The 27,540-nt window shown below is 42.2% G+C and overlaps 1 protein-coding gene across 8 annotated transcripts; it reads right to left on the bottom strand.

The window, feature by feature from the left end:
- Nucleotides 1-224: 224 nt before the first annotated feature.
- Nucleotides 225-27,359, bottom strand: unm_hu7910 (un-named hu7910). Of its 8 annotated transcripts, XM_058617170.1 has the most exons (24): nucleotides 21,461-21,786; nucleotides 21,324-21,389; nucleotides 19,999-20,193; nucleotides 19,257-19,301; nucleotides 18,469-18,537; nucleotides 10,543-10,596; nucleotides 9,417-9,449; nucleotides 9,228-9,263; nucleotides 9,052-9,126; nucleotides 8,943-8,975; nucleotides 8,826-8,861; nucleotides 8,667-8,717; nucleotides 8,300-8,383; nucleotides 8,085-8,170; nucleotides 7,850-7,936; nucleotides 7,618-7,768; nucleotides 4,098-4,234; nucleotides 3,901-3,999; nucleotides 3,720-3,809; nucleotides 3,161-3,298; nucleotides 2,367-2,502; nucleotides 1,705-1,796; nucleotides 1,473-1,606; nucleotides 225-930 (listed from the first exon to the last, which is right to left on the bottom strand). In XM_058617170.1, the coding sequence occupies exons 1-24, from the start codon at nucleotides 21,552-21,554 to the stop codon at nucleotides 780-782; spliced, it is 2,172 nt and encodes a 723-aa protein (XP_058473153.1). In that variant the 5' UTR covers nucleotides 21,555-21,786; the 3' UTR covers nucleotides 225-779. The 8 variants fall into 8 exon arrangements, with proteins under 8 accessions (XP_058473153.1, XP_058473327.1, XP_058473407.1 ...); XM_058617344.1 differs by lacking the exon at nucleotides 9,228-9,263; XM_058617424.1 differs by lacking the exon at nucleotides 19,257-19,301.
- Nucleotides 27,360-27,540: the final 181 nt, after the last annotated feature.

Below are 27,540 nucleotides of genomic sequence, written 5' to 3'. Positions count from 1 at the left end.
GATTTTCTCTATGGGCTTTGGTGTTGTTTACAAACTTCAGTTTCCTGTTGGAAAGTCTGTCTCACAGTGACATTAAGACGTGAACACGTTCTTAAAGATATCTTTTACTTAAACTGACATAGATTTATAAGATGAGTCTTTCATTAAGTGGCTAAAATCAATTTAGCTTCTCATTTCGACATGAGCTGAAAGATGAAGAAAGAAACAAACAAACTCTGTTTATTTTTACACATTTTTTCCTGTATTTTCATATAAATATAAATCATTTTTTCCACGTTTCTTAAGGTCGTTGATGTGCAAAGGTGAAGAAAAACCAAAGTTAAAATAAAGTTGTGTAGTGATCGAGCGGAAAAAAACATTCACTCAGTGTTTCCTCCAGTTGTTAGTGTTCTTGTTGTGATGTGAGTCCACAGAGCAGAACGTCAGGACGCAAGGACGTCAAGACGCCAGGATGCTCGGACTCTCAGGAACTCCTGTACCTTTGAAGAAAAAGTCAAAAACTGTCAAGTGACACTAAACTTCCCACCAAGATTTCCACGTCCTTACAAACATAAACCAGGTCCAGAACCAGGTTCTGTGAGTGTTTCTGGTCAAAGGTCAAGTCAGTAGTACGTCTCAGAAAAAAAAATAATAATTAAAAAGACACATTGAAATTTGAATTTCCATCCTTTGTTCCTTCATCTTCTGCAGTTTTTAGTAGTTCATCCACAAATGAAGCAGCTCCACATTCACACTGGTCTGAGTGCTGGTCTGGGTCCTGGTCTAGGTCCTGGTCTGGCCTAAATGGTGCTGAGGGTCTGGCGCTGGTACTGCGTTAGCTCCGGGTGCCAGACGTCAACGATGAAGATGAGGCGGTAACTGTTGGCGTCCTGCCAGACCTCGTGTTCGAAAGAGTCGTCAAAGATGAGGACTTTGCCCTCGTCCCACTCCCTGAGACACAGACACATGAGGAGACGAGGACCAGGATAGAGACGAAGACGAGGACCAGGACAAAGACAAAGACGTTAGCGAGGCGGAACGAAACACTGTTTGTGAAAGTGAAATTTTTGACTGACACCTGCTCAGTCTGCATTACTGAGTCAGCGTTTCCAACTATTGTTTTCCTGAGTGATTGTAAATGCTGAGTCAGCATTTGTAACAATTTTCCTCCCCCCGTTTCTTGATTATTATGTGAATGATGAGTCAGCATTTCCAACTTCTGTTTCCCTTATGATAGAAAAACGCTGAGTCAGCATTTCCACCCTGTTCCAACCTTATTATTAGGAATGCTGACTCAGCATTCCGACTTCCGTTTCTTGGAAGATCGAGAATGCCGAGTCAGCATTTCCAATTACTGCTTCCCTAATTATTGGTAATGATGAGTCAGCATTTCTATGCAGTGGAATCAAACCCCAGTGTTTTTTCACCCAGCAGCTGATTGGACTAATCTAGTAATGACATCACAAGAAGATGGATGAGGATGAGGATGGTACCTGGTCTGGTCAGTGCAGCGGATCCTGCAGCCTGGTTTGGGGATGACGAGGCCGAGGTGCATCCTCAGTCTGCAGTTAGTGGGACCTGTGTGAGGCCACACATGAGTCCCAGGCTGCATGACTGAGAACTTAATCTGAAAACACACACACACACACACACATATTAATGACTTATTTCACTTCCATCTAACTATAACCAGAGTTAGCTGTGTGTGTGTGTGTGTGTGTGTACCTGTCCTCTCTTGCAGCCTGTAGCCTCAGGATGTCTCTCCATCATGGAGCAGGTCTTGGGGACGTTCTGACAGACGTTTCCAGCTTTCCTTCCTGAACAAAACAATCAGAATCAGCTTATAACATTTAAGAAATCAGAAATAGACGAGAGAATAAACACACACACAAAAAAAAATTAAGAGTGAGCTGAAGTTTGTAAACCACTCACTCTCCCACACCAAACCCCAAAGAGAAAATCAGTGATTTTAGCTCACGGTGACACAGGAGCTGCTGGTCTACTGCTGCCTTGTGAGGTCACTTTGTGTCACTGAGGAAAATCTGAACAAAGGATTTCAAATGCCAAATTGACAAAATAAGACATTTGAACTTAGTAATGGAGGCAGCAGTGGATCAACAGCTCCTGTGTGCTGTGATGTTAAAATCACTGATTTTCTCTATGGGGTTTGGTGTGGGAGAGTGAGTGGTTTACAAACTTCAGTTTTCTGTTGGTAAAGTCTGTCTCACAGTGAGATAAAGACATGGACATGTTGTTAAGATGTCATAGATTTAAGCGATGTAGATTTTATAAGGCGAGTATAAACTTAATACACCAACATTTAAAAAAACAAACAAACCTGAACTGTATCTTGACATGATGTATTTATAGTGTGTGTGTGTGTGTACCTTGCTGCCACAGTGTGTACTGGCCCCACTCTCCTTTCTCTCTCAGGTTTTCCTCCTCAGGTACGAACAGTCCAGTGTTCTGGTCCATCACGGCCAGAGCCTCGTCCCTGATCGTCCTCCAGTTCTTTTCCAGCATCTACACACACACACACACACACACACACACACACACACACACACACATACACATGCATGTTGGACATTCATGACTTGAGGGGACATTGCATTGACTTACATTCATTTCCTGGAGACTTACTCTAACTTAATCCTAACCCTGACCCTAACCTTACCCTAACCCTAACCTCAACCTAACCTTAAAACATATCTTCACCTTAAAATGTAGTTATTTACGTTGTGGGGACTTGTTTTTTTTCCCCACAAGGAAGACAAGTCCCCATAATGTGACTGCGTAAACAGTTTTAGGTCCCCACAACCTTAGTAATACCCGCACACACACACACACACACACATGTTCGACATTCATGACTTGAGGGGACATTGCATTGACTTACATTCATTTCTTGGAGACTTACTCTAACCTTAACCACAATTACTACTGGCCTAATCCTAATCCTAACCCTAACCCTAACCCTAACCCTAACCCTAACCTCAACCTAACCATGAAACATATCTCCACCTTAAAATGTAGTAATTTACGTTATGGGGACTTGCTTTTTGTCCCCACAAGGAGGACAAGTCCCCATAATGTGACTGTGTAAACAGGTTTTGGTCCCCACAACATTAGTAATACCTGGTACACACACACACACACACACACACACACACGGTGTTACCTTGACCAGGTCGGTGTACCCGGTCTCTCTGGGCGTCCACCAGGGCTGAGCCTTCAGTCCATCCACGTTGTACAGTGACCTCTGCCACACGGACGCAAAGTGTCCACGTTTGTGACCCAGCTCGTACCAGTGATACGCCTGAAAACACACGCAACATAACACTGAGCTCATAAAATCTTTAGGAATATAAACTTTTACAACAGGAAACTAAAGTTTGCAAACCACTCACTCTCCCACACCAAACCCCATAGAGAAAATCAGTGATTATAGTTCGTGCTTACACAGGAGCTGCTGGTCTACTGCTGCCTCATGTGGTCACTTTGTGTCACTGAGATAAATCTGAACAAAGAATTTTCAATGCCGAATTAACAAAATAAGACATTTGAACTTAGTGATGGAGGCAGCAGTGGATCAACAACTCCTGTGTCCCTGTGAGCTTAAATCACTGATTTTCTCTATGGGGTTTGGTGTGGGGGGAGAGAGCTTTTAAAGCTGTTTTTGGTGGTCAGCACTGACTACGTGTCAGTACCGCGCGTGTGTGTGTGTGTGTGTTACTTACACTGTCATCTCCGACTCTCTGCAATGCGTCTCCCAGGTGGAAATAAAAACGTCCATCGTCCGTCCCTGGTTCACCAGACTCCAAACCTTCCTGTGGACAGAGGAAGGCAACAGAATTAAAAAAGAAATACATACATAAAAAATAAGATTTTCTGTGTATGTGTGTGTGTGTGTGTGTGTACCTTCAGGTATGGTATACTCTCTGCGATCATGTTTTCAGACTTTAGGACGAAACCATAGTGAACTTTAGCAAAGCCGTTGTCAGGGGCAACCGCCAGGACCTGGAGGGGCGTGGCACAGGGGACAGTCAGCCAATCAGTGACAAAGTCAGACATGAATAAGTAAACAAACAAACAAACAAACAAACAAACAAACACACCTCCTCGTAGACCTTCTTGGCACCTTTGTTGTCTCCTAGCAACAGGTAGGCAACACCCAGGTCGTTCTTCAGGCCGACGTCATCAGGAAAGTTCTGAACCAACAGGCCCAGCGTCGCCACAGATCCTCGCATCCGACCTGAGACACACAGAGATGTGGAGTCACCGCCTAGTGGACGTTTGGTGCCACTGACCAACAGTTTCAGGTTCTTTTGTTTATTTAGAAGAAAATTAAAGGTCAAGAGGCTTAAGACCAAATGTAATCTTAACCTTAGAACTTTGGCCACACTTAGACAGACTTTTCCAACAGGAAACTGAAGTTTGTAAACCACTCAGTGATGGAGGCAGCAGTGAATCAAGAACTCCTGTGTGCTGTAATGTTAAAATCAATGACTTTGTCTATGGGGTTTGGTGTGGGAGAGTGAGTGGTTTATAAACTTCAGTTTCCTGTTGGAAACGTCTGTCTAACAGTGAGATAAAGACGTGAACGTGTTCTTAAGACATCGTAGACTTAAACTGACGTAGATTTTATGATCTGAGTCTTTTGGTAAGTGGAATTTATGTTCCAACCCTGATGCATGGTCACCACACTTAAAAAACCTGTACTATACCTTAAACAAGTGGTTCCCAACCTTTTGTCCTTGAAGCCCCCCTTGCTTGTGCCCAGGACAAACCAGGCCCCCCTGACCCGAACCCTTGTCCAGGGCACGCACACAAAGAATAAAGAAAAAAGTTCACATGCAAAAATAAACAGCAGTTGTAGGTTTTTCTTCCTATTCTCACAGTATGTATAGATAAAACCTGTCCTGTGCTTCCATTAAATCAAAACTAAGGTTTTGCCTTGTTTTCTTTTCTTTTTTTTCTCACACACAGGAACGTGATCAAGTGTTGGTGATAAATAGCTTAATATATTGAAAGGTGGGCCAAAGAAAACTAGTTTTTATTTGGGTGATACTGACTTCTAATTATCCAGTAGAGTGTCTGTTTGGGATGCACAAATATAAATACATTAACCTCACAAACTCTTGGAACCCAGGTTGGGAACCATGGCCTTAAACAACCTGGGGCCCGTTTCAGAAAGCAGGTTTAGTGAAAACTCGGAGTTAGTTAACCCTGAGATGAGGGAAACTCTGGTTTTTCGGTTTCACAAAGCCAGTTCAGCTTAATGCCGAGTCAGTTACCCTGGCAACATACTCCGTGAACCTAACCTGCTCGCTGGCAGGTTTTCTTCAACAAACCCTGAGTTTCTCTGTGTCTCCTCCTCCTGCTGCTGAGCCTGAAGCAGCTGTCTGACACTCCGTCTCATTTCCTCATTTATATAGTCGATATCAAAACAAGTATCAGAGCGCATTCACCTGCCAAATTAATGACATTTATGTCTTTCAGAACATCGAAATCCCAATCACATGTTACTTCCAGTGTGCGAACTATACTGCAGGTTTCGGGGGGCTCACGTATATGGGGGGGGTTGCAGGACGGACGCTTGCGCGTGCCTCAGAGCAAGGACTTGAGGTGTATTCCACCGGCTCTACTCGCCTCGGCACGGCACGGCACGACACGGTTTAGGTTGCATCTCCACTAAGTACAAACGCAACACATCCATTATTACAAGCCTGTACGTCTACTTGTCTTAAGTCAGCACATATCAAATCCAACCTCCACACACACATCACATCTGAATCAAATCAATCAAAAAACAATATTACGCCCCCATAATCTCACAAATCATGTTTCCAGGGGAGCTCATGTCTCATTAAGCCCGTAGTTCACACCAACACTGTGACTGTGTGCACATTAAGACTCTGTCAGATTGTTTTACCGTGTGTTACTGTAGGCTCATCATCACTGTAGACACTCTCTGGTACTGTAGACATCATGTTGTGAAATGTTTCTGTCATAGATCACATCATGATGGAGATTATAGCTGATGTGAATATTTGTGATGCAGCTGGAAACACTTGAACTTCACTGTAGTTTAGAAGTGACTTTTTGAATCTAACTGTAGACAAAATCTAAATGTTTGACAGCATTTCAGTGACTGTGTTACACTGTGTTATATTTACACGTGGAATTATAGTCATGAAATAGCGTTGAGCAAGATGTTTTAATGTAAAATAGAGTCAAAAAAGTGAGTCAGTTTGAACATTGACTCTTCAGTTGGACTTTATATTTATAGGTCCTTTAGTAAACTATGTTTTATCAGTTTGATCCATATTCTCATCTTCAGTTTGTGTCTCGTCAGGTTACAGCTGAATAAATATCAAATCAAATGTAACATAATGTTAGGACTGCAGCATTTCAGCATCCATTAATGAAATTAAAGTCTGTTAAATGATGAATGAGTGGATTACACTGTATAAAATGTGATAGTGTTCATTTATTGACTCCTCTCTTCACATAAATGTCATGGTCATTGGCATGTGTTAATATTTCTGCTCAACTGGATAAAAATGGAGGCTGTGCTCTTTGATTACCCGTTGCCATGGTGAATCATAGTATCAGAGCTCCATTGATGACAGCTTTTTTCATTCCTAACGCACACGCTTAACTCAGAGTGAACATACTCAGAGTTGATTGAACTAATGCTGATCAGCTGTTCTGAAACCGAAAACTCAGAGTTTGACAGCTCAGAGTTGGCCAACCTAGAGTTAAGGTTTTAACTCAGAGTTTGTAGAACCTGCTTTCTGGAGATGAGACAGTGAATACTAACAGATCCGGCTTAAAGGGGACAGATTATGCAAAATCAATTTTTTAACCATTTCAATACTTATTTTTGGGACTCTGGAGGCTGGCGATCAGCGGTGCTGTCCCTAAGTGTTTTTAACTGATTTACAGTTCGGCGCACGCTCCCATGTTGATATTGTCAGAGAACTAGTGGAGGGAGGGGGAGAGGAATGGAGCGGAGGGCACAGGAGCTGAGTGAGTGAGCGCAGTAAAAAGGACAAATCAGAAACCCCCTGGAAGAAGTGGGTGTGTGTTTGCCTGTGTCTCATTTGCATGTAAAGGGACCAGGCACAAAACCGAGCGTTCTGAAAGGGGCAGTTTTGGCAGGGTTATTGAACTGCTATGGTGCTTCATCCTTATGGTATTTTGACCAAAGCATGTCACAGACAAGTTCATTAGGACACCAGGGAACTATTTTAACTTGGGGAAATAGTGTATAATATGTCTCCTTTAAAACAGGACAAAAATCCTGCAGTACCATCTACTGGCCACAAGATGATGCCAAAGGATGTGATTAGGTAATCACACCAAACCTGGGACCCATTGAGAAAATCAGCGATTTTAGCTCACGGGGACACAAGAGCCGCTGCTCTGCTGCTGCCTCGTGTGGTCACTTTGTGTCCCTGAGGTTAATCTGAACAAAATACTTTAAATGCCAAAGTGACAAAGTAAGACCTTTTAACTTAGTGATGGAAGCAGCAGTGGATCAACAACTCCTGTGTGTGTGCTGTTAAAATCATTGATTTTCTGTGTGTCAAAAGAATCATGCGACTGGACTGTGTGACGTCTATGTGTTACCCAGAAACTGCTGCCTCTCAGCGCGTCTCTTTAGCGCCGCCCTCAGGAGGTCAGGGGTCGCGTCGGGAAGCTCCGCCGCCTCTCTGTAGGAGTTGATGGCTCTCTGCAGCATGTCGTTACTCCGCAGCTTCTCCGCCAGGTCGTCCTCCACCTGTAAGTCAACGGCATGGTCATTAGCGCCGACTCATCGCTACACTGACGCGGCGGATATGCGGGTTGCGCGGCGCAGCACCTGGGCTTTTCCATAGCGAGCGCGTGGGCTCAGAGGATTCTGCTGCACCAGGGTCTCGAAGGATTTTAGCGCCTCCTCCACTTTACCCTGAGACACACACACACACACAAAACCATTAAAATACAGAATATTTTGAAGTTAAAGGGATAGTTCAACTGTTTAGCTCAAAAAAAAAACTTGGCTGGTTCTCAGCAGCAGGGGGCACTCACACCACAGCCAGAGTCGGTGTCTGTACCTTTTTACGAAGCTTTTCTGCTGCATCGAGCTCTGCTTTAATGGTTTTGTCCAACTTATTCAACAGTTTTGGTTTCTTCTTCTTTGCTGGAGGAGAGAGAGAGAGAGAGAGAGAGAGAGAGAGAGAGTTAGAATAATACGTTTTTAGACATTTGTTGACTTTTTGTTTAAATCTTAAATCTAATACTGTGTGTTTGAGTCTGTGTGTGTTCTCACCCTCAGCTTCTTTGTGTGTCTCTCTCTGTGGTTCTGGGTCAGTTTGTCGTTCTGGTTCCTTCTCAGCTTGTGTAACAGGAGCCTCTGACGGCGACATCGACAAAAACATCAAAACATTTTCAATCCAATGAAATTAGCTCACAAACGTTCCAAAAAACACAGAAACCCCTAAAAAACCACTGAAACCCCCTAAAAATATACTGTACCCCCCAAAAAACACTGAAAACCCTTAAAAAAAAACACTGAAAACCCCTAAAAAAACCTCTGAAACCCCTTAAAAACCACTGAAACCCACTAAAAAAAAACACTGAAACCCCAAAATCCCATGTAAAACCCAGAGAAATTAAGTGAATAGTCAAACATTTACCTGCTTCCTGTGAAAACTTAGAGCTGGTGACAAAGTGTCCAGACTCCACTGCTGAGGAAACAGAAAACCAAAGGTCAAAGGTTAACGAGTTCCCTGACGTCATCACAGCTCATGAATCATGAGGTTCATTGTTTGGTGGAAACAGTGACTGTGACTCACCAGTGCTCTCTGCTGGTGGAGGATCCTCCACTAAAACTACACAAGACAAAAAGAGGTGCAGGTGTTTGTTTGTTTGTTTATTTGTTGTTGATATTTAAACATGTTCATCATTTTTACCTCCGCTCGTGTCAATGGTGCCGACATCGTCGTCTGAAACAAAAACACATTATGTTTGTTCTGTTATTAAAGACAAACAAAGAAAGTCCATAAAGTCAGGCGTACTGACCTTGTGGATGAAGACTGTCTCGAGGATCATCTGGAACAAAGTCGTCTTCCACCAGAGGAGGGAGGGGCACAGCAGCTGGAGACACACACACACACCTGCTCACAACACATCATAGAGAGAGAGGGAGGGAGAGAGAGAGAGAGAGAGAGAGAGAGAGACAGACAGACAGCACTAACCTTGTATCTGTGACTCCACATCCTCTGATCCAGATTCTGACACACAAACACACACACGTGAGAGTGTGTTCACTGAGTGTGTGTGTGTTCACTACTACACACACACACACACACACACTTATCACAGCAGCAGCTCCTGTCATTTATTACTACACACACACACACACACACACACACACACACACTCACCGTCATCATGGAGACCAGGCCCAAGATCCTTTTCTGAAAAGGACAAAGAATAACAAAGAGTTAATAATAAAAAATATATACATTTGTTAAATTGAGACATTATCATATGAAGTCATAAACAAAGCTGTAGGCCCCTCCCCCTGCTGCTCTGCAGCCTGCTGAATAGCTGTTTCTGCTACAGACTCCCTCACTTCTTCAACATGGAAGAAAGAAAGTCATTTTTTAAACGAGAAAACTTCAGGGAAAGATGCTGAAAAAAACATTATGTTAACTATATGTATACATATATATATATATATATACAGTATATACAACATATATATATACCATATATATATATATATATATATATATATATATCATGTATATAACTATAAATATTTTTATTTTTGACTCATTTGTCGACTAAACTGAAGGAAACACAAACGTGACGATTATGAGACTCATTTATTCATTCTGAAAAACTGCTGAGTCATGGTAAGTTTTATCTTTGTTTTTATTTTAATCAATTAAATTAAGTGTAGTCAGACAAACGGTCAAAAACCTTTTAAGAATTTTAAAATAACATTTAAATGAACCACTCACTCTCCCTGCACCAAACCCCATAGAGAAAATCAGCGATTTTAACATCACAGCACACAGGAGTTGTTGACGCACTGCTCCTCCATCACTAAGTTCAAATGTCTTATTTTGTCACTTCTGCATTCAAAATCCTTTGTTCAGATTTACTTCAGTGACACAAAGTGACCACACGAGGCAGCACTAGACCAACAGCTTCTGTGTCCCCGCCAGCTAAAATCACTGATTTTCTCTATGGGGTTTGGTGTGGGAGAGTGAGTGGTTTACAAACTTCAGTTTCCTGTTGGAAAAGTCTGTAAAGACGTGAATGTTTTCTTAAGACATCGTAGACTCAAACTGACGCAGATTTTATTGAGTAAGTCATTTGTAAAGAGGGTTAAAATGGAGTGGGCGGGGCTTGTACAGTGAGTTTTTTTGTGGGTGAAACACAGAGCGTTGTCTTGTCTGACACTGATCTGGGATCAGTGTTGGGTTCAGTTGAGGTCGAGCGGGAACAAGGCTGCTTTACTCAGGTGTCAGGTCAGTGTTTGTGTGTGTGTGTTGTTACCTGTTTTCTCGTCAGGTGAATCTCCCACACTCGCTCTCTGTGCCTCTTTCAGACCTGTTCCACAGTTTGAAAGGCGTCAAATGTAACAATTTGCTGTCGTTACACAGTTAATAACAAATGAAATGACAAACAAAAGCATCATCTACTCTTCTGTTTCCATTACTGATTGTCTCGTTTTTGTCAGGAATCAATAAAAAAAAAATAGGGTAATTTCTTTGACCAGAGTCGTAAACAGACAAGAGGACACGTGGAAAACACAGAAAAACGTGTCAGTGCCTCAGTGACTCGACAGCGAGGAGGCGTGGCTCTACGATGGCGTTTGTGTGGAAGGAAATGAGCTAAGTGTGGAGGAAACTGGAGGAGAGAAATAGCACTCAAGGGAGGAAGTGTTTAGAAGTGTGTGTTCACCACATTTATCTTTTATATCACACGTTCTACTGCACACTGAAGAATAAAAGTATAAAAGAGTCATTAACTAGATATTTTGTGGAGATAAATGCTTTTCTGCTGCTTTCAAATCAAGTAACGTGTCATTTCTGTTCTGTTTTTCTGAAATATGTATTAGTGATGGGCATTTCTAGCAAAAACGAGGGTAAGAAACCCTGTAAATGCACATGAAGTCCACAAACTGCATGATGTTGCTGCCACCTTGTGGTAACAGATGCATTTCAATGTCGTGCCCGTCCCTGATATTTATCTAGTTTATGTTATTGCTGTACGCTTCCGTACCTACTTCACAATTCTGTAAAAACCAACAAGAAACAAACACATTTCCATTCCATTTATTTATCTCCTTTTGAAATAAAAGCCGATTTTTATAAGTGTCAAAGGACTAAATTAAAACATGTGAACGGAACAAAACGTGGAAAAAACGTTTCTTTTTCAGTATCACAGACACTGCAGTTATTGTGATCATCATTACCCTTGTTCATAAAGTCCATAACGTCTCAATAGAATTTCACTGTGAGACAGACTTTTCCAACAGGAAACTGAAAGTTTGTAAACCACTCACTCTCCCACACCAAACCCCATAGAGAAAATAAGTGATTTTAGCTCACAGGGAGCTGCTGGTCTACTGCTGCCTCGTGTGGTCACTTTGTGTCATTTAACTAAATCCAAACGAAGGATTTTAAAAGCCGAAAAGACATTTTAACTTAGTGATGGAGGCAGCAGTGGATCAACAACTCCTGTGTGCTGTGATGTTAAAATCACAGATTTTCTCTATGGGGTTTAGTGTGGGAGAGTGAGTGGTTTTCAAATGTCAGTTTCCTGTTGGGAGAGGCTGTTTTTGGGGCAGAAAAATAAATGTACGTTGTAAAACTTCTCTAAATATCTATTAAGTGTTATGATTTACAACAAACTCTCAAGTATAACTCAAAGTCACTGAGGCGAATTCTGTAATTCAACTCCTTTTCAACATGAGGAGGTTTTAAATAACACGACAGCAAAGACAGTAAAGTCATGCAGTCAGCGGCTGTAACACGACACTGTTGTTACACAGTGAAACAAAGACACGATCGGGGTTAAAAGGAGAAAAGAAACAGTGGTGTGGATTCTCTGGTCCGGCTCACTCGTCTTCATTCACACCCTTTTTATGAAAAAGGTGCAGAAAACGAACCCGAGTGGTTTCCACCGGAGACGGACGTCACCGCGAAACCTGAGTTCCTGCTGCTGCTCATATTTACATCCAAACCAGACTGAACGAAAACACTCGTACTGTCTCCACACTGCACAAACCCCGTTAAAAATGAGAGAGACTTTCAGAAACAATGACACACAAGCCCCAAAATCTACTTCATTTGTTTGTATCAATGAAGAACGAAGAACACTTTCTTCTAAATTCAGTTTACGAAAAATTTTGAAAAAAACTTAAAATTGTGACAAAATGATATCCCAAAGTCACTAAGTTAAAGAAAAAGTTGTCGTATGAGGTATTGACACGCTGAAAACCAGGCTGAGACACAAAATGGCTGCCAGCGGAGACTCGTGGAAAAAATTATCCAACAACAGACTCGGCTTAAGTTTAGGTCTACGATGTCTTTAAGAACATGTTCATGTCTTTATTTCACTGTGAGACAGACTTTTCCAACAGGAAACTGAAGTTTGTAAACCACTCACTCTCCCACACCAAACCCCATTGACAAAGTGCCCACACGAGGCAGCAGTGGATCAACTCCTGTGTGCTGTGATGTTAAAATCACTGATTTTCTCTATGAGGTTTGGTGTGGGAGAGTGAGTGGTTTACAAACAGTGTCTCACAGAGAGATGATGTCGCGTACGTTTTATTGCGATCATTGTAGACTTTATCGCTCAGTACCTCGTACGACACTTCAAAGAACTTGACCTACGACCTTTGGAGGTTTTGGTGGATCTTTAACACTCGCCGGGCCCGTTGAATATATAGCGTTTTTTTGGACGTAGCCGTTTCATTGCGAAAATACGTAGCGTTAGCGCTAACTTTGTGCGTCACTTTTGCGTTTTCTTCTGACTGCTAACACCTTCTTCTCCTCGGCTGTCGCAGATCTCAGGTGAGAGATGTCTGGGTTTCTCGTCTGAATTTCTCGTCTGGTGGTGTTGAGCTTTGCGATGTTTCGCAGTTTCTCCGCCTCAGTCTTGTCACGCAGAGCTCTTTCTCGGCTGAGCCTCTGTCTCTCCATCGCCTCCCGCTCTCGTCCTCCTCTCTCCTCCTCTGCATTCTGTCGCTCCCTCTCTTCCCTCGCCGCTCTTTCCTTCTGCGATCTTTCTCGATCCGCCATCTCCTTGGCCAACCGCTCTCTCTCCTTCTCCTGGGCGATTCTTGGTCTCTCTTCCTTCTCTCGCGCTGTTCTCGCCATCCTCTCCCTCACTTGCTTTTCTCTTTCCGCTCTCTCTCTCTCCTGAGCGACGCACTCTCTCTCTGTCCTCTCTTTTTCCGCTCTTTCCTTGGTGATCCGTTCTTTCTCAGCTTTCTCTCTCTCCGTCCTCTCTCGTTCCTTCATGATCCTCTCCGCTTCGGCGACCCTTTCCTTCTCTTGCTCCTCTCTCTTCCTCCTCTCTCTCTCCTTGGCTATTCTCTCTCTTTCTCTGGCGATACGTTCCCTCTCTATCCTCTCCTTCACCAGTCTTTCCTTCTCCACTTGTTCCCTTTCTTCTCTGGCTACCTTTTCTTTCTCCACCCTTTCTTTTTCTAACTTTTCTTTCACCACCCTTTCTTTTTCTACCTTTTCTTTCTCCATCCTTTCTTTTTCTACCTTTTGCTTTTCAATCCTTTCTTTCTCCATCCTTTCTTTTTCTGCCTTTTCTTTCTCCATCCTTTCTTTTTCTACCTTTTCTTTCTCCATCCTTTCTTTTTCTGCCTTTTCTTTCTCCAACCTTTCTTGTTCTGCCTTTTCTTTCTCCAACCTTTCTTTTTCTACCTTTTCTTTCTCCATCCTTTCTTTTTCTGCCTTTTCTTTCTCCATCCTTTCTTTTTCTGCCTTTTGCTTTTCAATCCTTTCTTTTTCTACCTTTTCTTTCTCCATCCTTTCTTTTTCTACCTTTTCTTTCTCCATCCTTTCCTTTTCTGCCTTTTCTTTCTCCATCCTTTCTTTTTCAATCCTTTTATTTTCTGCCTTTTGCTTTTCAATCCTTTCTTTTTCTGCCTTTTCTTTCTCCATCCTTTCTTTTTCTGCCTTTTCTTTCTCCATCCTTTCTTTTTCTTTTTCTGCCTTTTCTTTCTCCATCCTTTCTTTTTCTACCCTTTCTTTTTCTGCCTTTTCTTTCTCCATCCTCTCTTTTTCTACCTTTTCTTTCTCCATCCATTCTTTTTCTGCCTTTTCTTTCTCCATCCTTTCTTTTTCTACCTTTTCTTTCTCCATCCTTTCCTTCTCTTCCTTCTCTTCCTTTTCTCTCTTGGTTCTTTCCTCCTCCTCCTCCTCCTCCCTCCTCTTCCTCTCCTCTCTCAGTCGATCCTCCTCCTCTCTCCTCTTCCTCTCCTCTCTCAGTCGCTCCTCCTCTTCCCTTCTCTTCCTCTCCTCTCTCAGCCGCTCCTCCTCCTCCAGTGTCTTCCTCTTGGCGGCCCAGGCCGCCTCCCTCTGCTCCGCCTCCTCGGCGAGGAGCGCCCTGATCTCAGCCAGTGCGATGCGGGCGATCCTCTTGGCCTCCATCTTCTCGTGGATCGCCCTCAGCTCCGCCCTCAGAGCCGCGCGCAGAGACTTGCCTTGCACCGGAGGCTCTGAGGTTCGAGGTCAAAGGTCAAAGGATTTTAATTTTAACAGCCACAAAGAAGAGCAAAGAAAAATGCATCATCCTTCAGGGTGAGTGAAACATGCAGAGTCACTGCTCGTTAAAGTGCTGACTCACACCAAACAAGGGAGTGTTGAGGATGCAGCCAATCACAACACGGCAGATGCTTCTGTTCACCACAGATCGGGGGTCAAAGGTCATATTAGAGGAAGACGCTGGAGGATCCGATGTTCATGCGATCTTTGAATCAAACACGCACTGAGATCAAAGCTCTAACCTTTAATTTGTTGACCGGCGTCTGCCAATGTCTTCTTTTCTAGGACACACATACACACACACTTTTGGTTCCGGGGTCAAAGGTCAAAACATTACACCACAAAAGCACTACAAGACGAGCAACATACATAAAAACTGCCGCAAACTCACACCAGAGACGTTAGCGAGCAAAGACGGAGCATGTCGTTCGACAAATATGTCCAAAGAGCAACAAATGCACATCATTCCTCAAGATGTTTTTCATTTAGTTTTTACAAGACTTCACGTAGCGACGGAGTGTCTGTAGAGTAGCAGAAAAGGTTTATTTATCGCAAGTCAATAACCGCCGTCACATCATTTGCATATTTTCTTTAATTTCGTGCTGCCTTGAAAAAAAACCTGCGACAATAACAAGTTAAAAAAAACATAAAACCCCAAAACAAACATTTCTGAGCATTTTAACCCAGATTAATAACTGAAATCACATTTGTTTGCAACTATGTGCATATTTTGTTATCAGCGGTTCCCAAACACTGGGTCGGGACCCACAGATGGACCACAAGACATTACTTTTGGGTCAAGACGTATGTATTTTTAAGTAGCGTGTATAAAATGATGTCAGGTGTTACAGATACGTTGTGACATGACGCACAAATTTGCCCACTTGCGACTTGAGTCACGGTAATTCGCTGTCTTTAAAAAAAAGTGGGTCATCGTATGGGAAGTTTCGGAAACACTGTCCGTCCGTCCGTCCGTCCAGACCAGGGGTCGACTGATACTGACACTGATTATTTCTCGAAACGTCCGTCATTGTTAGCGACATTTTTAACTTTTAACAAGAAATTTACATTTTCAAAAATGAATAAATAAATCGATAATACCGAATTCTCGACTGCGACGTCCGAGTTCAGGCGTAAATGGAAACGCAGAAGAATGTCAGTGATTGTTCAAATAAAAGGCTGATACTGATAAACGCCAAAACCCTTGGCCGCCTCATTGGTTGTCACCTAGTCCAGACCCGGCTTAGTCCCGCAGTAGAACCCAAACTTCAGGTGCGGGATCAACATGTGTCATAAAACTAAAGTTTAATAATTTGGAACTTTCAATGTCATGTTTTTGTTTCTTTAAACACAGGAACAGAGCGCTATTATCCACTGGCAAAAGCTAACAATGCTAACCCCGGAATACATTTGCGCTCCTGAATTGCGGTGAACTCACTCCCAGTTTCCCAGTTCTGACGTCCAAGTTCATGCGTAAATGGAACGCAGCAGAATGATGTCGCTGATTTTTAAAATAAAACGCTGATACCAATAATCGGCAAAATCCCAAAAATCAGCCTTGTGGATAATTGGTTGATCCCTAGTCCAGATCCGGCTTCAGGTCTGGGCTCCTCCTCCAGTGGAACCAGACCAAAACAATCTGGTCCAGGTCCCTGCCTGGTTCTCATTGGTCGGCAGAGAGACCAGGGAGCCTCGTTACGGGCTGTGGCTCTGCCTCCCGTCTTCTCATTGGTTCTGGAGGTCCAGTAGGAGCCCTTTAACCTCATCATCATCAGAGGAGGAAGAGGAGGAGGCCCCGCCTTCTTTATCCTCCTCTTTCTCCTTCCCCTCCCCTCTCTCTACGGGCGAGGACACTACATCGTAGAGGAAGGTGAAGAAGCCAAAGATCCAATCAGAGCCCTCCTCAGCTAAAATATCGAGAACGTCCTCGAGCGACTCAGTATTTGCGCTGCCGCCGCCATCTTTGGTCAAGCCTGACGGAAGAGAGAGAGGGAGGGAGGGAGGGAGGGAGAGGGAAGGAGCGAGGGAAAACAGACCGGGTGCATGAGAGAGAAAGGTGAAGGAAACAGGACGCATCGAGGTAGGATGGAGGGATGGAGGGAAGGAAGGAAGGAGAATAACCGCAACAAAAAAGGATAAAGAATGATGATGATGAGAGAGAGAGACAGACAGAGAGAGAGAGAGAGAGAGAGTCAGTGAGTTAAAGTGAGAAACCACAGACATGAAAGAAGCCTCACGTTCCTGTCTCGCTTGTGTCAGGTGACGAAACCGACATATTCGGTTTCACAAAAAACTTCACAATCATGTCCAGACAGACTTCCTCCACAGGCTCTGAAGCCCTGCCCACATTTGTGCCAAAACACACACACCAACGTGAAAAAAATAAAAAGTCTACTAAAACTAAAAATTAATCTTTCGGACCTTCAAAAACAGCTTTGTGAAAGACAGTCATCGTGTTATTGATTATTTCCTTATTTCGAGACTAGAACTGCAACAATATTAATAAATTACTAAATGTTTCCACTAATTAAAACTCTCACTATGAAAAAATTCACTAATGAAAAATTCTCAGATTTTTCATCTTATTAAATGTGAATATTTACTGGTTTTCGGCTCCATATAACAAAGAAATCATAGAACCCCATAGAGAAAATCAGTGATTTTAGCTGGCGGGGACACAGGAGATGCTGGTCTACTGCTGCCTCGTTTGGTCAATTTGTGTCACTGATGTAAATCTGAACAAAGCATTTTAAAAGCGGAATTGCCAAAATAAGACATTTGAACTTATTGATGGACGCGGGTTAGGGGTGGATCAACAACTCTTGTGTGTTGTGATGTTAAAATCACTGATTTTCTCTATGGGGTTTGGTGTGGGAGAGTGAGTGGTTTACAGATGTCAATTTCACATAAGGTGTGAATGTTATCAGTGTATGTGTGTGAGCATAGGCGCCGATCCCGTGGGTGCTCCGATGCTCGAGCACCCACTGAAAAAGTTGAGCACCCACCGGGGGATAGCCATAAAAAAAAACAAAAAAAAACAAACAAACTAAATAAATAAAACTGCATCTTTAAAACCAACTGCACATATCGGAATCACATTATCCAATGAAAAGTATTACAGCTCTGTGCATGAGCATAGTCACATTGCTTGTATAGCCGGTTCAGTGTCACAGCACCGTGGACAGCGCTGTTTGTGTGTGTGTACAGGTGCAGCACGATTGATAGACAGAGACCGTCTCACTCAGTTTAATCTTGTAAATCAAACTTTCGGCTGAAATTAAATTAACCCTCTATTGACGTAAACGACGTAAAGTGAGGACAGAGAGACGGAGGTTCCAAGTCCATCAAAATAGGCTATATAGCATGAATTAGAAAACTAAGAAATTCTTTGTAAAATCAGATGTTCAGAAGCAGTGAGCACGCCACCCCTATTTTATATATAATTTTATATATATTTATATAATTTTATATATATTTATATAATTTGGGCACCCACGGGCAAAAATAAAAATCGGCGCCTATGTGTGTGAGTACAACCATAAACCCATGAACAGGTGACGTCGCTCACAGATTCAGCCGTGGTTTAGTGTCACCGTGGAAACCTGAGGCACTGACACGACTACAGACCACACGTCTCACACACTCACAAGCTCACGAGCAGCAAACCGAGCGATCAAAGTCCACTCACCGAGCAGGACTTTAGCGTCTTCCACGTCAAAGTCTCCGTCTCCGTCCGAGTCGTAGGCCTTCAGTTTACCTAGGGGACGAAAACGGAGTTAAAATAAAAACGTTCGTGAAAAGTGAAAATTTACAAAACTACAAAAATGAACTGAAATGATGCTCAACAGAGATAATATATAAGTTTGCAGCACGTTTTCGAGAACATATTTTCTTATATTTAACTGTTCGAGTATATATTATTGCTGGATAAATATTTTTGAAGCTAGAACAGTAATGGTAATGGTAAAAAAGTGTGTGGGCCTAAAATGGAGCCTTGTGGAACACCACAATTCCAATTATAGCTTTAACATTATGAATATTAAGTACTGTATTAACATGATCTTGCTGTCAAACTATGGAAGAGGACCAGGGTCACATGTGAAACTGTTTTTGAAACAAAGTCAGAATTCTGAGATTTAAGTCAAACTTGTGAGGAAAAAAATCAGAATACTGAGATTTAAGTCAAACGTAAGGAAAAAGTCAGAATTCTGACATTTAAGCATGAGATTGTGACTTTTTTTGGTTTGATTTTGTTGTCACATGTGTGGTCCTAATCCTCCTCCTTAGTCAAACCCTCAGGTTTTTATAAGAGCATAATTATACACACAGAAGCAGCAGAGATTATGAGATTACATGGATCATTGAAATACATCTCTCTCTGTATATGTGTGTCCTACACCAGATTAAATGGAGTCTGGGTTCATTCAGTGGAGACAACATTGACTCTGGTGGATTCACACAGTGTGACAGTGTTACCTTGTAAAACCTCAGAAAAGTTTGTGTGAAACTCCTTTGCTCTGGCTGCGTGCAGAGAGAAGAGGAGGGGGAGGAGGAGGACAGAGAAGGCGGAGGAGGGGGAGGAGGACAAAGAAGGTACAATCATCACCTTTACTGTTTTTATACCAGAGAAGAAAAGGCCTCACTTCCTTTCGTCTCTTGTGCTCACGCACAGAGGAGAACAGTCTGTGGTTATCATTTATCATCTTCACACACAGTTTCTCTTTATGTTTCATGGAAGTCGATCATGTTTCAGCCACAAATATACACAGTCACTGGGTGTGTGTGTGTGATACAAAGAAAGAAGAAGTACTCGTTCAAGTTAATACAAGGCTAATTATGACCCATATCATCCACTTCCCTAAAATATGACGTGTATTTGAGAAGCAGCAGCAAACAAAACGGCTGCCTGCGGGGACACGAAGAAAGACTTCGCTAAAAAAAATCAGTTTCAATTTTACGACATCTTTATAAGAACATGTTCACTGATGTCTCCATCACTAAATTCAAATGTCTCCTGAATTTGGATTTACTTCAGTGACACAAAGTGGCCCCACGAGGCAGCAGTAGACCAGCAGCTCCTGTGTCCCCGGGAGCTAAAATCACTGATTTTCTCTATGGGGTTTGGTGTGGGAGAGTGAGTGATCCCGCACATGGAGCTGTACTCAAAATAAAATGACTCCGTGTTTACGTTGTTGTTCAAAGTCATCTTGCTACTCACCGATGACGCTGTCATAGTCCACAATGTCAAAGTAGACCACAGCCATGGAGGTCCACACTCCCAGCAGAGCCAGGACCACAAACCAGGTAAACATAGAGTGTTTGGAACCTCCTCCTCCTGCGTCTCCTCCTCTTCCTCCACGGCTGCCTTCTGTCCTCTTTCCATTCTTACTTTCCAGAGGTGGTACTTTTGCCTCTGAGGACAAAAACACAAAATCATTTAAGTTACATGATGAGCTGCAAGAACAAAGTCTGTGAGGTTCGTAATCTCAAGTTACGAAAGGAACACAAAGCATATAATCTGCCAAGGGTATAATAATAATAATAATTTATATAAATACATAGAGATAGATAGAGAAAATCAGTGATTTTAGCTGGCGGGGACACAGGAGCTGCTGGTCTACTGCTGCCTCGTGTGGTCACTTTGTGTCACTGAGGTTAATCTGAAGTAAGATTTTCAAAAGCCAAACTCACAAAATAAGACATTTGAACTTAGTGATGGAGGCAGCAGTGGATCAACAACTCCTGTGTGCTGTGATGTTAAAATTACTGATTTTCTCTATGGGGTTTGGTGTGGGAGAGTGAGTGGTTTCCAAACTTCAGTTTGCTGTTGGAAAAGTGTGTCTCACAGTGAGATAAAGACGTGAACACATTCTGAAGACATCGTAGACTTAATGTTAATGTAGATTACATTAGAGGCGTCTTTTGGTAAATGTCTAAAATCAGTTTTTCCTTGTTTTCACTGAACTATCCCATTAAATATTACACTTATTTATCAGTAAAACACATTAAGAATGTTGCTGTTTTTCTTTTTGTTTTAGAATTTCTGCTTCTGCAACAACAGCTGTGACCAAAATGATAAAGGTTTCAGTATAAACGGAGAGAGAAAGAGGAAAAAGATAAGATCAATGTCAGGAGCTGTAAAAAAAGGGCAGGGACCCAGGAATAGAGCGAGGGACATAGATTAAACATGAGCCTAACAGAGAGAGAGAGAGAGAGAGAGAGAGAGAGAGAGAGAGAGAGAGAGAGAGAGAGAGAGAGAGAGAGAGAGAGAAAACAGCTGCTGGTCGTCCAGTTCTGTAGTCCATGTAGTCCAGCTGTGATACAGAGCAGCGGTGACTCCATCAAAATTCAATGATTTCTCCCTTGGATCTTAAATGACATCGCCAGAAAACGTTAGAGCCAACTCTGAGTAAAAGGCTTTTATTGTGAAAATCGACTGCAGGATGTTAAAGCTCAAATCAAAGCAAAAACAAAAACCACACACAGCTAACCTGTTACAGGTAGATGCTAACCATGCTAATCCATGCCAAACCAGGCTCCTACCTGAGTCTGAGTCAGTAGGTGTGACCTCCTCCTCCGCCTCCTCCTCCTCCTCCTCATTAAAAACCCCTGACCAACACAAACCACGCCGAATGAGAATCAAGCCCAAACTGAACCCAACCTGGTAATTCACACCTTACCTGTTTGCTGAGCCACAGTCTCCACCTCCTCAGCACTGACCTTCTCTACCCAAGCTGAGGAGGGCAAGGAGAAGGAGGTGTCATAGCGCTGCATGAGTGAGTCCAGAACCAAAAAAAACCCGGTTATAAGCCACAGAGAGAGAGAGAGAGAGAGAGAGAGAGAGAGAGAGAGAGAGAGAGAGAGAGAGAGAGAGAGAGAGAGACAATTTCAAAACCAAGTCTGAATTAAAAAATTGGAAAATTGGAAAAGCAGAAGTTGAAGTAAAACAGAGAGAGAAAAGGCTGCTGCTGCTGCTCTGATTGTGTTGAGCTGAAGTCTGAACCTGATCCACACTATTATTAGAGCTGACAAACCCAGAGACGAGTGTGTGTGTGTGTGTGTGTGTGTGTGTGTGTGTGTGTGTGTGTGTGTGTGTGTGTGCAGATGCCAGAGAGGACAGAAGTACACACCAAATAACCTTGACACTTTGTTTGTCCACACACACACACACTCACACACACACACACACACTCACACACACACACACACACACAGCTGGTCTCACTGGGATTGATCAGGGTTTTTCAAATGTGTTTAACAAAAGTCTCACCTCATAAACTCCATGTCACACCAAACCCCATAGAGAAATTCAGTGATTTTAACATCACAGCACACAGGAGTTGTTCAAATCTTAAACATCTTCATAAAGATTTACCTCAGTGACACAAAGTGACCACACGAGGAAGCAGTAGACGAGCAGCTCCTGTGTCCCCATGAGCTAAAATCACTGATTTTTTCCAACTTAACCCCTAACCCTTGGAAAAGTCCGTCTAACAGTGAGACGAAGATGTGAACATGTTCTTAAAGATATCATAGATTTAAACTGATTTTATTACGTTTTTCAACACTCTCCCACACCAAACCCCATAAAGAAAATCAGTGATTTAAGCTAGCGGGTACACAGGAGCTGCTGGCCTACTGCTGCCTCGTGTGGTCACTTTGTGTCACTGAGGTAAACTTGTATGCGGTACTTTTTTTTTTGTCATTCACTTTTGATTGATTTTTGATTTTATATACAAACAAACAAAACAAAGAACATGAAGACTTTTAGACGAGTGCAATAACATCAGGGAAAAAGTAGAGATGTACATAAAAAGACTCGTAAACACCACCAGACATGAAAGCAAGCAACAAAAAGGGGGGCTAAGATGAGAGTAGATAAATAAAAGTATTAATGATGGACAGATGATCAGCAATTACCTGAAGTCCGGTTTGATGGTAGAAACATAGGTAATCCACTTTTGCCAATTTTCAATAAATACCTCTTTTTGTGCTCTCAGGTTGAAAGTAATTCTTTCCATTACAAAGATGTTGTGCACAATATCAATCCATTCATCTATACTAGGTGTCTCCCTCTTCAGCCATTTCTTGGTTATGGATTTCTTACACGCCACCAGTAATATTCTCTTTACTTATTAGCGAATGGTATGTTGTAAGCCCTAAGGAGGTCCATTCCTTGAATCTATAGTCGTGTTGACTAGGTATGAATTATGGGTCATATGCAAACCACTTTAAGATTTCAAATGTCTTTTTTAAATTGGACTGTTTCAATAAATCACTCAAAATCTGCAATGAATTTGTGATCCATGGATTATCGTGATCTGTAAGGTGTTTGCGTAGTAATGGATCGCCAATCAACGCCGTGACTGGAAATCCTCTCGCCATTGTTTGTTCAATATTTTTCCATCCGGCCTTGTAACTTGGAGTACACCAACCTATTAAAGGCCTAAGTTGGGCTGCCTTTTAATAGTCCTTTAGAATAGGAAGAGCCAGTCCTCCTTTTTCTTTCGATAGCTGAAGTATTCTATAACGTATCCTAGGTTTCTTCCCAGCCTATATGTATCTAGAACTTACTTATCCCATTCTTGGAATTGTTTTTCTGATGCTTCTAAGGGTAATGACTGAAAAAGGTATAAAAGCCTTGGCAGGATGTTCATCTTGATGGATTCAATACGTGAGCTGAGACTCAGATATGGGATCAAGCTCCATCTATGAGTATCTTCCTTAATTTCCTTATTGAGAGGTTTATAATTGATTTCTGCAATCCTTGTCAAATCTTTAGAGATATTAATTCCCAGATATTTTATAGATCTTTCATCCCAGTTAAGACGATATTCCTGACGGAGATCAATAGGAGGGTTGTAGTCAAAACTAAGAACCTGTGTTTTTTGAACGTTTAGTTTATAACCCGAGAAAGAGCCATACTCATCTAAACATGTCATTAGAGCTGGTAAAGAACGTGATGGATTACTAAGATATATTAACACGTCATCTGCAAATAATGCCAATTTCTGATCATCTACCATGGTTATCCCCGAAATTGCTTCATTTTGTCTTATTCCCTGAGCCAGAGGCTCAATAAAAATAGCAAAGAGAAGAGGACTCAATGGAAATCCTTGTCTCGTTGACCATTCTAATATAAATGATTCTGAAAGTTCTCCATTAATCTTCAATCGTGCTGATGGGCTTTTGTATAGTGTTTCTATTGTTCGTATTATTGTCTCATTGAAGCCAAATTTTTCGCAGAAATTAATGTATTATTCTGAGTGTCAGAGAGGACTGGCAGATTCACTGATTTCAAAAAATCATTCATCTTGCTGGCATTATCTACCTGTGGTTGGGTGTATAATTTTTCATAACATTTTTAAAACAACTAAAACAAAACAACTAAATCCTGATTTAGTTGTTTAGTCACAGGGTTCCTTATGAAATAAACGGTATTATTTGCTAAAAGTAATCCAGTATTATCTGCTAAAAGTAATCCAGCCAGTCGGCAGCAGTATTCTGTTGGTTTAGTAGTGAGCAAACAGTTTTGCAAGGCTATAGAAGGCTATACATTATAGGATCCTGTAAGGAGAAGACAAAAAAAAGGAAAAACGCATACCCTGCATCCTGAAACTGAGTGTAATAAAATGAATAGAGTAAATAAATAAATGGAACATTACTTTGTCCTTATTAAATATTTCAGAACTAAAATTTTCTCTATCCTGAGCAATGTCCCTGTGTGTCTTTCACATTTCCTCGGATTCAGCCTTGCATGGTCATTTATCTGTTTCTTCAGCGCTGCGCTTCTCTCCTGAACTCCTGTAGCTTTTCCCTCACACGTGTTGCCTTTTGGTTTCCATCATCTCTGGAAGCTACACGTTGCCATGGGAAAGCCTTCCGTATACATTCCTCCATGTCCATGGTCGATGAGACCCTCGGAATTTCCAATTCCATCCCGTGTACCCTCAGGGCAAGTGCAGCCTCCCGGGCGTCCTCGTAGGTCCGGATCCCGCTATCCCAGTGGATGCGGATTCTTGCGAGGGGGGTCTGGAATCGTATTTCTTTTTCTTTTAAAGCCTTCTTGATTTCTTTTTAGGCACAACGCTTCACCATTACTTCGTTTGAGTAATCATGGTCAAAAAGATCTGTTTACCACCCACACACACCTTCTTTTTCCAAGCTGACTTTAGCACCATCTCTTTGATTTCAAATCGAACAAAGTTCACGATAACAGATCTGGGTGGTGCGTTCGGGTTAGGCTTCACCACTGATGCTCTGTGCGCTCTCTGGATCTCCGACAGGTTGACCGGTTGTGTTATATTCCCTACTTTCTGCGCGCCCTTTGTCCTCTAGTTGTCTTCGCCCCTTTCATAGTGACGAAACACAGCCCCTGAAGTAACAATACCTCGAGTATTATTCAGTTTTGCCGCCGACTGGTGTGGAGCTACTGTCTACTGCTGCATTCAACCATGCCACCTCAACCGGAAGGCCGTACGCAGGACTTTAATGCAGAAGTGTTAAAATAAGACATTTGAAGTTAGTGATGGAAGCAGAAGTGGATCAACAACTCCTGTGTGCTGTGATGTTAAAATCATATTACAAACTTCAGTTTCCTGTTGGAAAAGTCAGTCTAACAATACGATATCTACAGAACATGCTCACGTCTTTATCTCAAACTTAAACTGACGTATATTTTATTAGTGGAGTCTTCTTTTCTTTTTTTTTACTTTTTGTCCCCGCTGGCAGCCATTTTGTTTTGTTTGTTTGCTGGTTCACTTGGGAAAACCCCGGTTTACTTCAGTGCAGTGTGTAAGCTGTTTGTGTTCTGTTGTGCTGTTTTCCCTGTCCAAGAATGACAGATGAAACGAGCTACGAGCTAACTCTGGTTTTCAATCGCAAATAGTTCCCGTCAAAATAAACACATTTTCTAGAAAACACAGAGCAGCAGCTGAACAAATCTATTATCCTCCGTTACTTTAGCTCTACTGGGACCTTTCTATCGTCCCCTGACGACAACCAAGAGAACCAATGATACGAGCAGAGACAAAGACTGAGAAGAGTTTTTCAGTGACTAACACAAGCTGCAGTTTGCATCGCATGAATAACCAGAGTGAACACTGGCCTGCTTCCTGCACACACTGCAGGTAGGTCAGGGGTGACGTGCAGTTCCACATTTAAAAGATAGTTGAGGTATCTTCTGACACACCTTTTCATGTCCTGAAAGGCAGCAACGTCAACTTACACAGTTCCCACACCTTCCATGGTCAAATTCAAGCACTTTTCAAGCACATTTAAGGTTATTTGTCAGGCTTTTCCAGCACCTCCATGTTTAATGATGTCTAAAATCAGTTTTTCCTCGTATACCAAATCCATCTCATGTGTCAGTGCCTCACAGAACCATTTCACACATCCTTAGCAAAAAAACCCTTCATTTGATGATGTACTTTATGTTAACTTCTGTTCGTCAGTGATCTTCATTATGAATATAACATTTATTTATTTTATATTTAAAGGCGTTTATCAGGTACATACTATGAATTGTCATTAGTATTTATTTATTATTTTCCTCTGACACTGGTTATCACTCATTTATCATTCGTTTAAGATCAAAATGCCAGATTTATTTGACTGTCTTGATAGTTTACCACGTACACAGTAGTACATAGATATCACAGACGTCTTAATGGCTAACGGTTATCTGTTCAAATATGAGTTGTTAGCTGCTGTGAGCAGGCTATCACTAGCTGTGTTAGCTTAGCATCACTTACAGGGCCACTTCCATGATAACACCGGGCAGAGGAGGTGATGATCGGTCACACGGAGCATCCAGGAGTAAAAACTGTGTCATTGTATTTTTGGCAACTTAGTTCATCCACCTCTTGTGTGTATATACAACAACAGCTAGCAATGCTAGCTTAAGTAGCCTTAAATGTGAAACTTGACTCGGTTCGAAATTCTGCAAATTGTACACGATTTCGTGAACTGGAATGATAATCGCCTGAAAAGACACAGACTATGAATGACATCATTAAGAACACACACGTAACGCTGCTCAGGTCGGCAAAAGTTAAATGTGTTAACTGATTTGAATTTAACGACAATACGAGTTGGACTGCGAGTTGACACTGCTTTCAGGCGCCCGGTGGTAGACACCGTTACTGAGCCGGAGAAAACCGTGGGGACGGCGGGTGGAGCAGCTGATAAAGCTGCCTGCTGCCGTTTCTGTTTCGTTGTTGTGTTGGAATGTAAGCCGTAAAGAAGAACCTATCTTTAAATGATCGAACAACATATTCGCTTTCAATTTGATTTGCGTGCACATTTGACACCAGGGATAGACAACTTTAAATAGAATGTTAAACAGAAGACTGTTTACTTTACTGACCTTTTTTCTGGTGAATTTTCGGAGTCTTTCTTTGCGCCATTGCGTCGTAAATTCCCTTGAGTGGGTTTGTCAGTTGTGCAGATTCGAACTACGACGCTAACGTCGCTGTAAATACGTGAAACACTCCCGGTCTCTCTCCTGTCCACGCTCTCATTGAAGAAAACACAAGTCTAACACAAAATCACGTCCTCACTTGGAAACCAGCAAAGCCACAGTCCATAGTAACCCTGATTGACGTCGTATTCCACAAATCACAGCCGTACAAACAGCGAGTGGGCGTACCCAAAGGCGGGCTCTTGGAGATTTTAACCAATCACGTTATGGCACAGCTTCCCGGTGTCGTCCTCCGAGCAAAGGAGCAAAAAACGTGGCAGAGGAGGAAGAGGAGTTTAA

Source organism: Solea solea, chromosome 1 (genome assembly GCF_958295425.1).
Source record: "Solea solea chromosome 1, fSolSol10.1, whole genome shotgun sequence".
NCBI lineage: Eukaryota > Metazoa > Chordata > Actinopteri > Pleuronectiformes > Soleidae > Solea > Solea solea.
The sequence above is the reverse complement of the archived record's forward strand: the minus strand, read 5'-3'. Positions and strand labels throughout refer to the sequence as shown.

What these genes read in the sequence shown, in the direction of transcription:
- unm_hu7910 (XM_058616907.1), bottom strand. Translation starts at nt 27,187, where the DNA reads ATGGCGCAAAGAAAGACTCCGAAAATTCACCAGAAAAAAG. An exon ending in GAAAATTCACCAGAAAAAAG is followed by an intron (nt 21,515 to 27,147) that starts GTCAGTAAAGTA and finishes TGCCCTCCTCAG; the next exon opens with CTTGGGTAGAGAAGGTCAGT. An exon ending in GGACTATGACAGCGTCATCG is followed by an intron (nt 19,302 to 19,998) that starts GTGAGTAGCAAG and finishes CTCTGCACGCAG; the next exon opens with CCAGAGCAAAGGAGTTTCAC.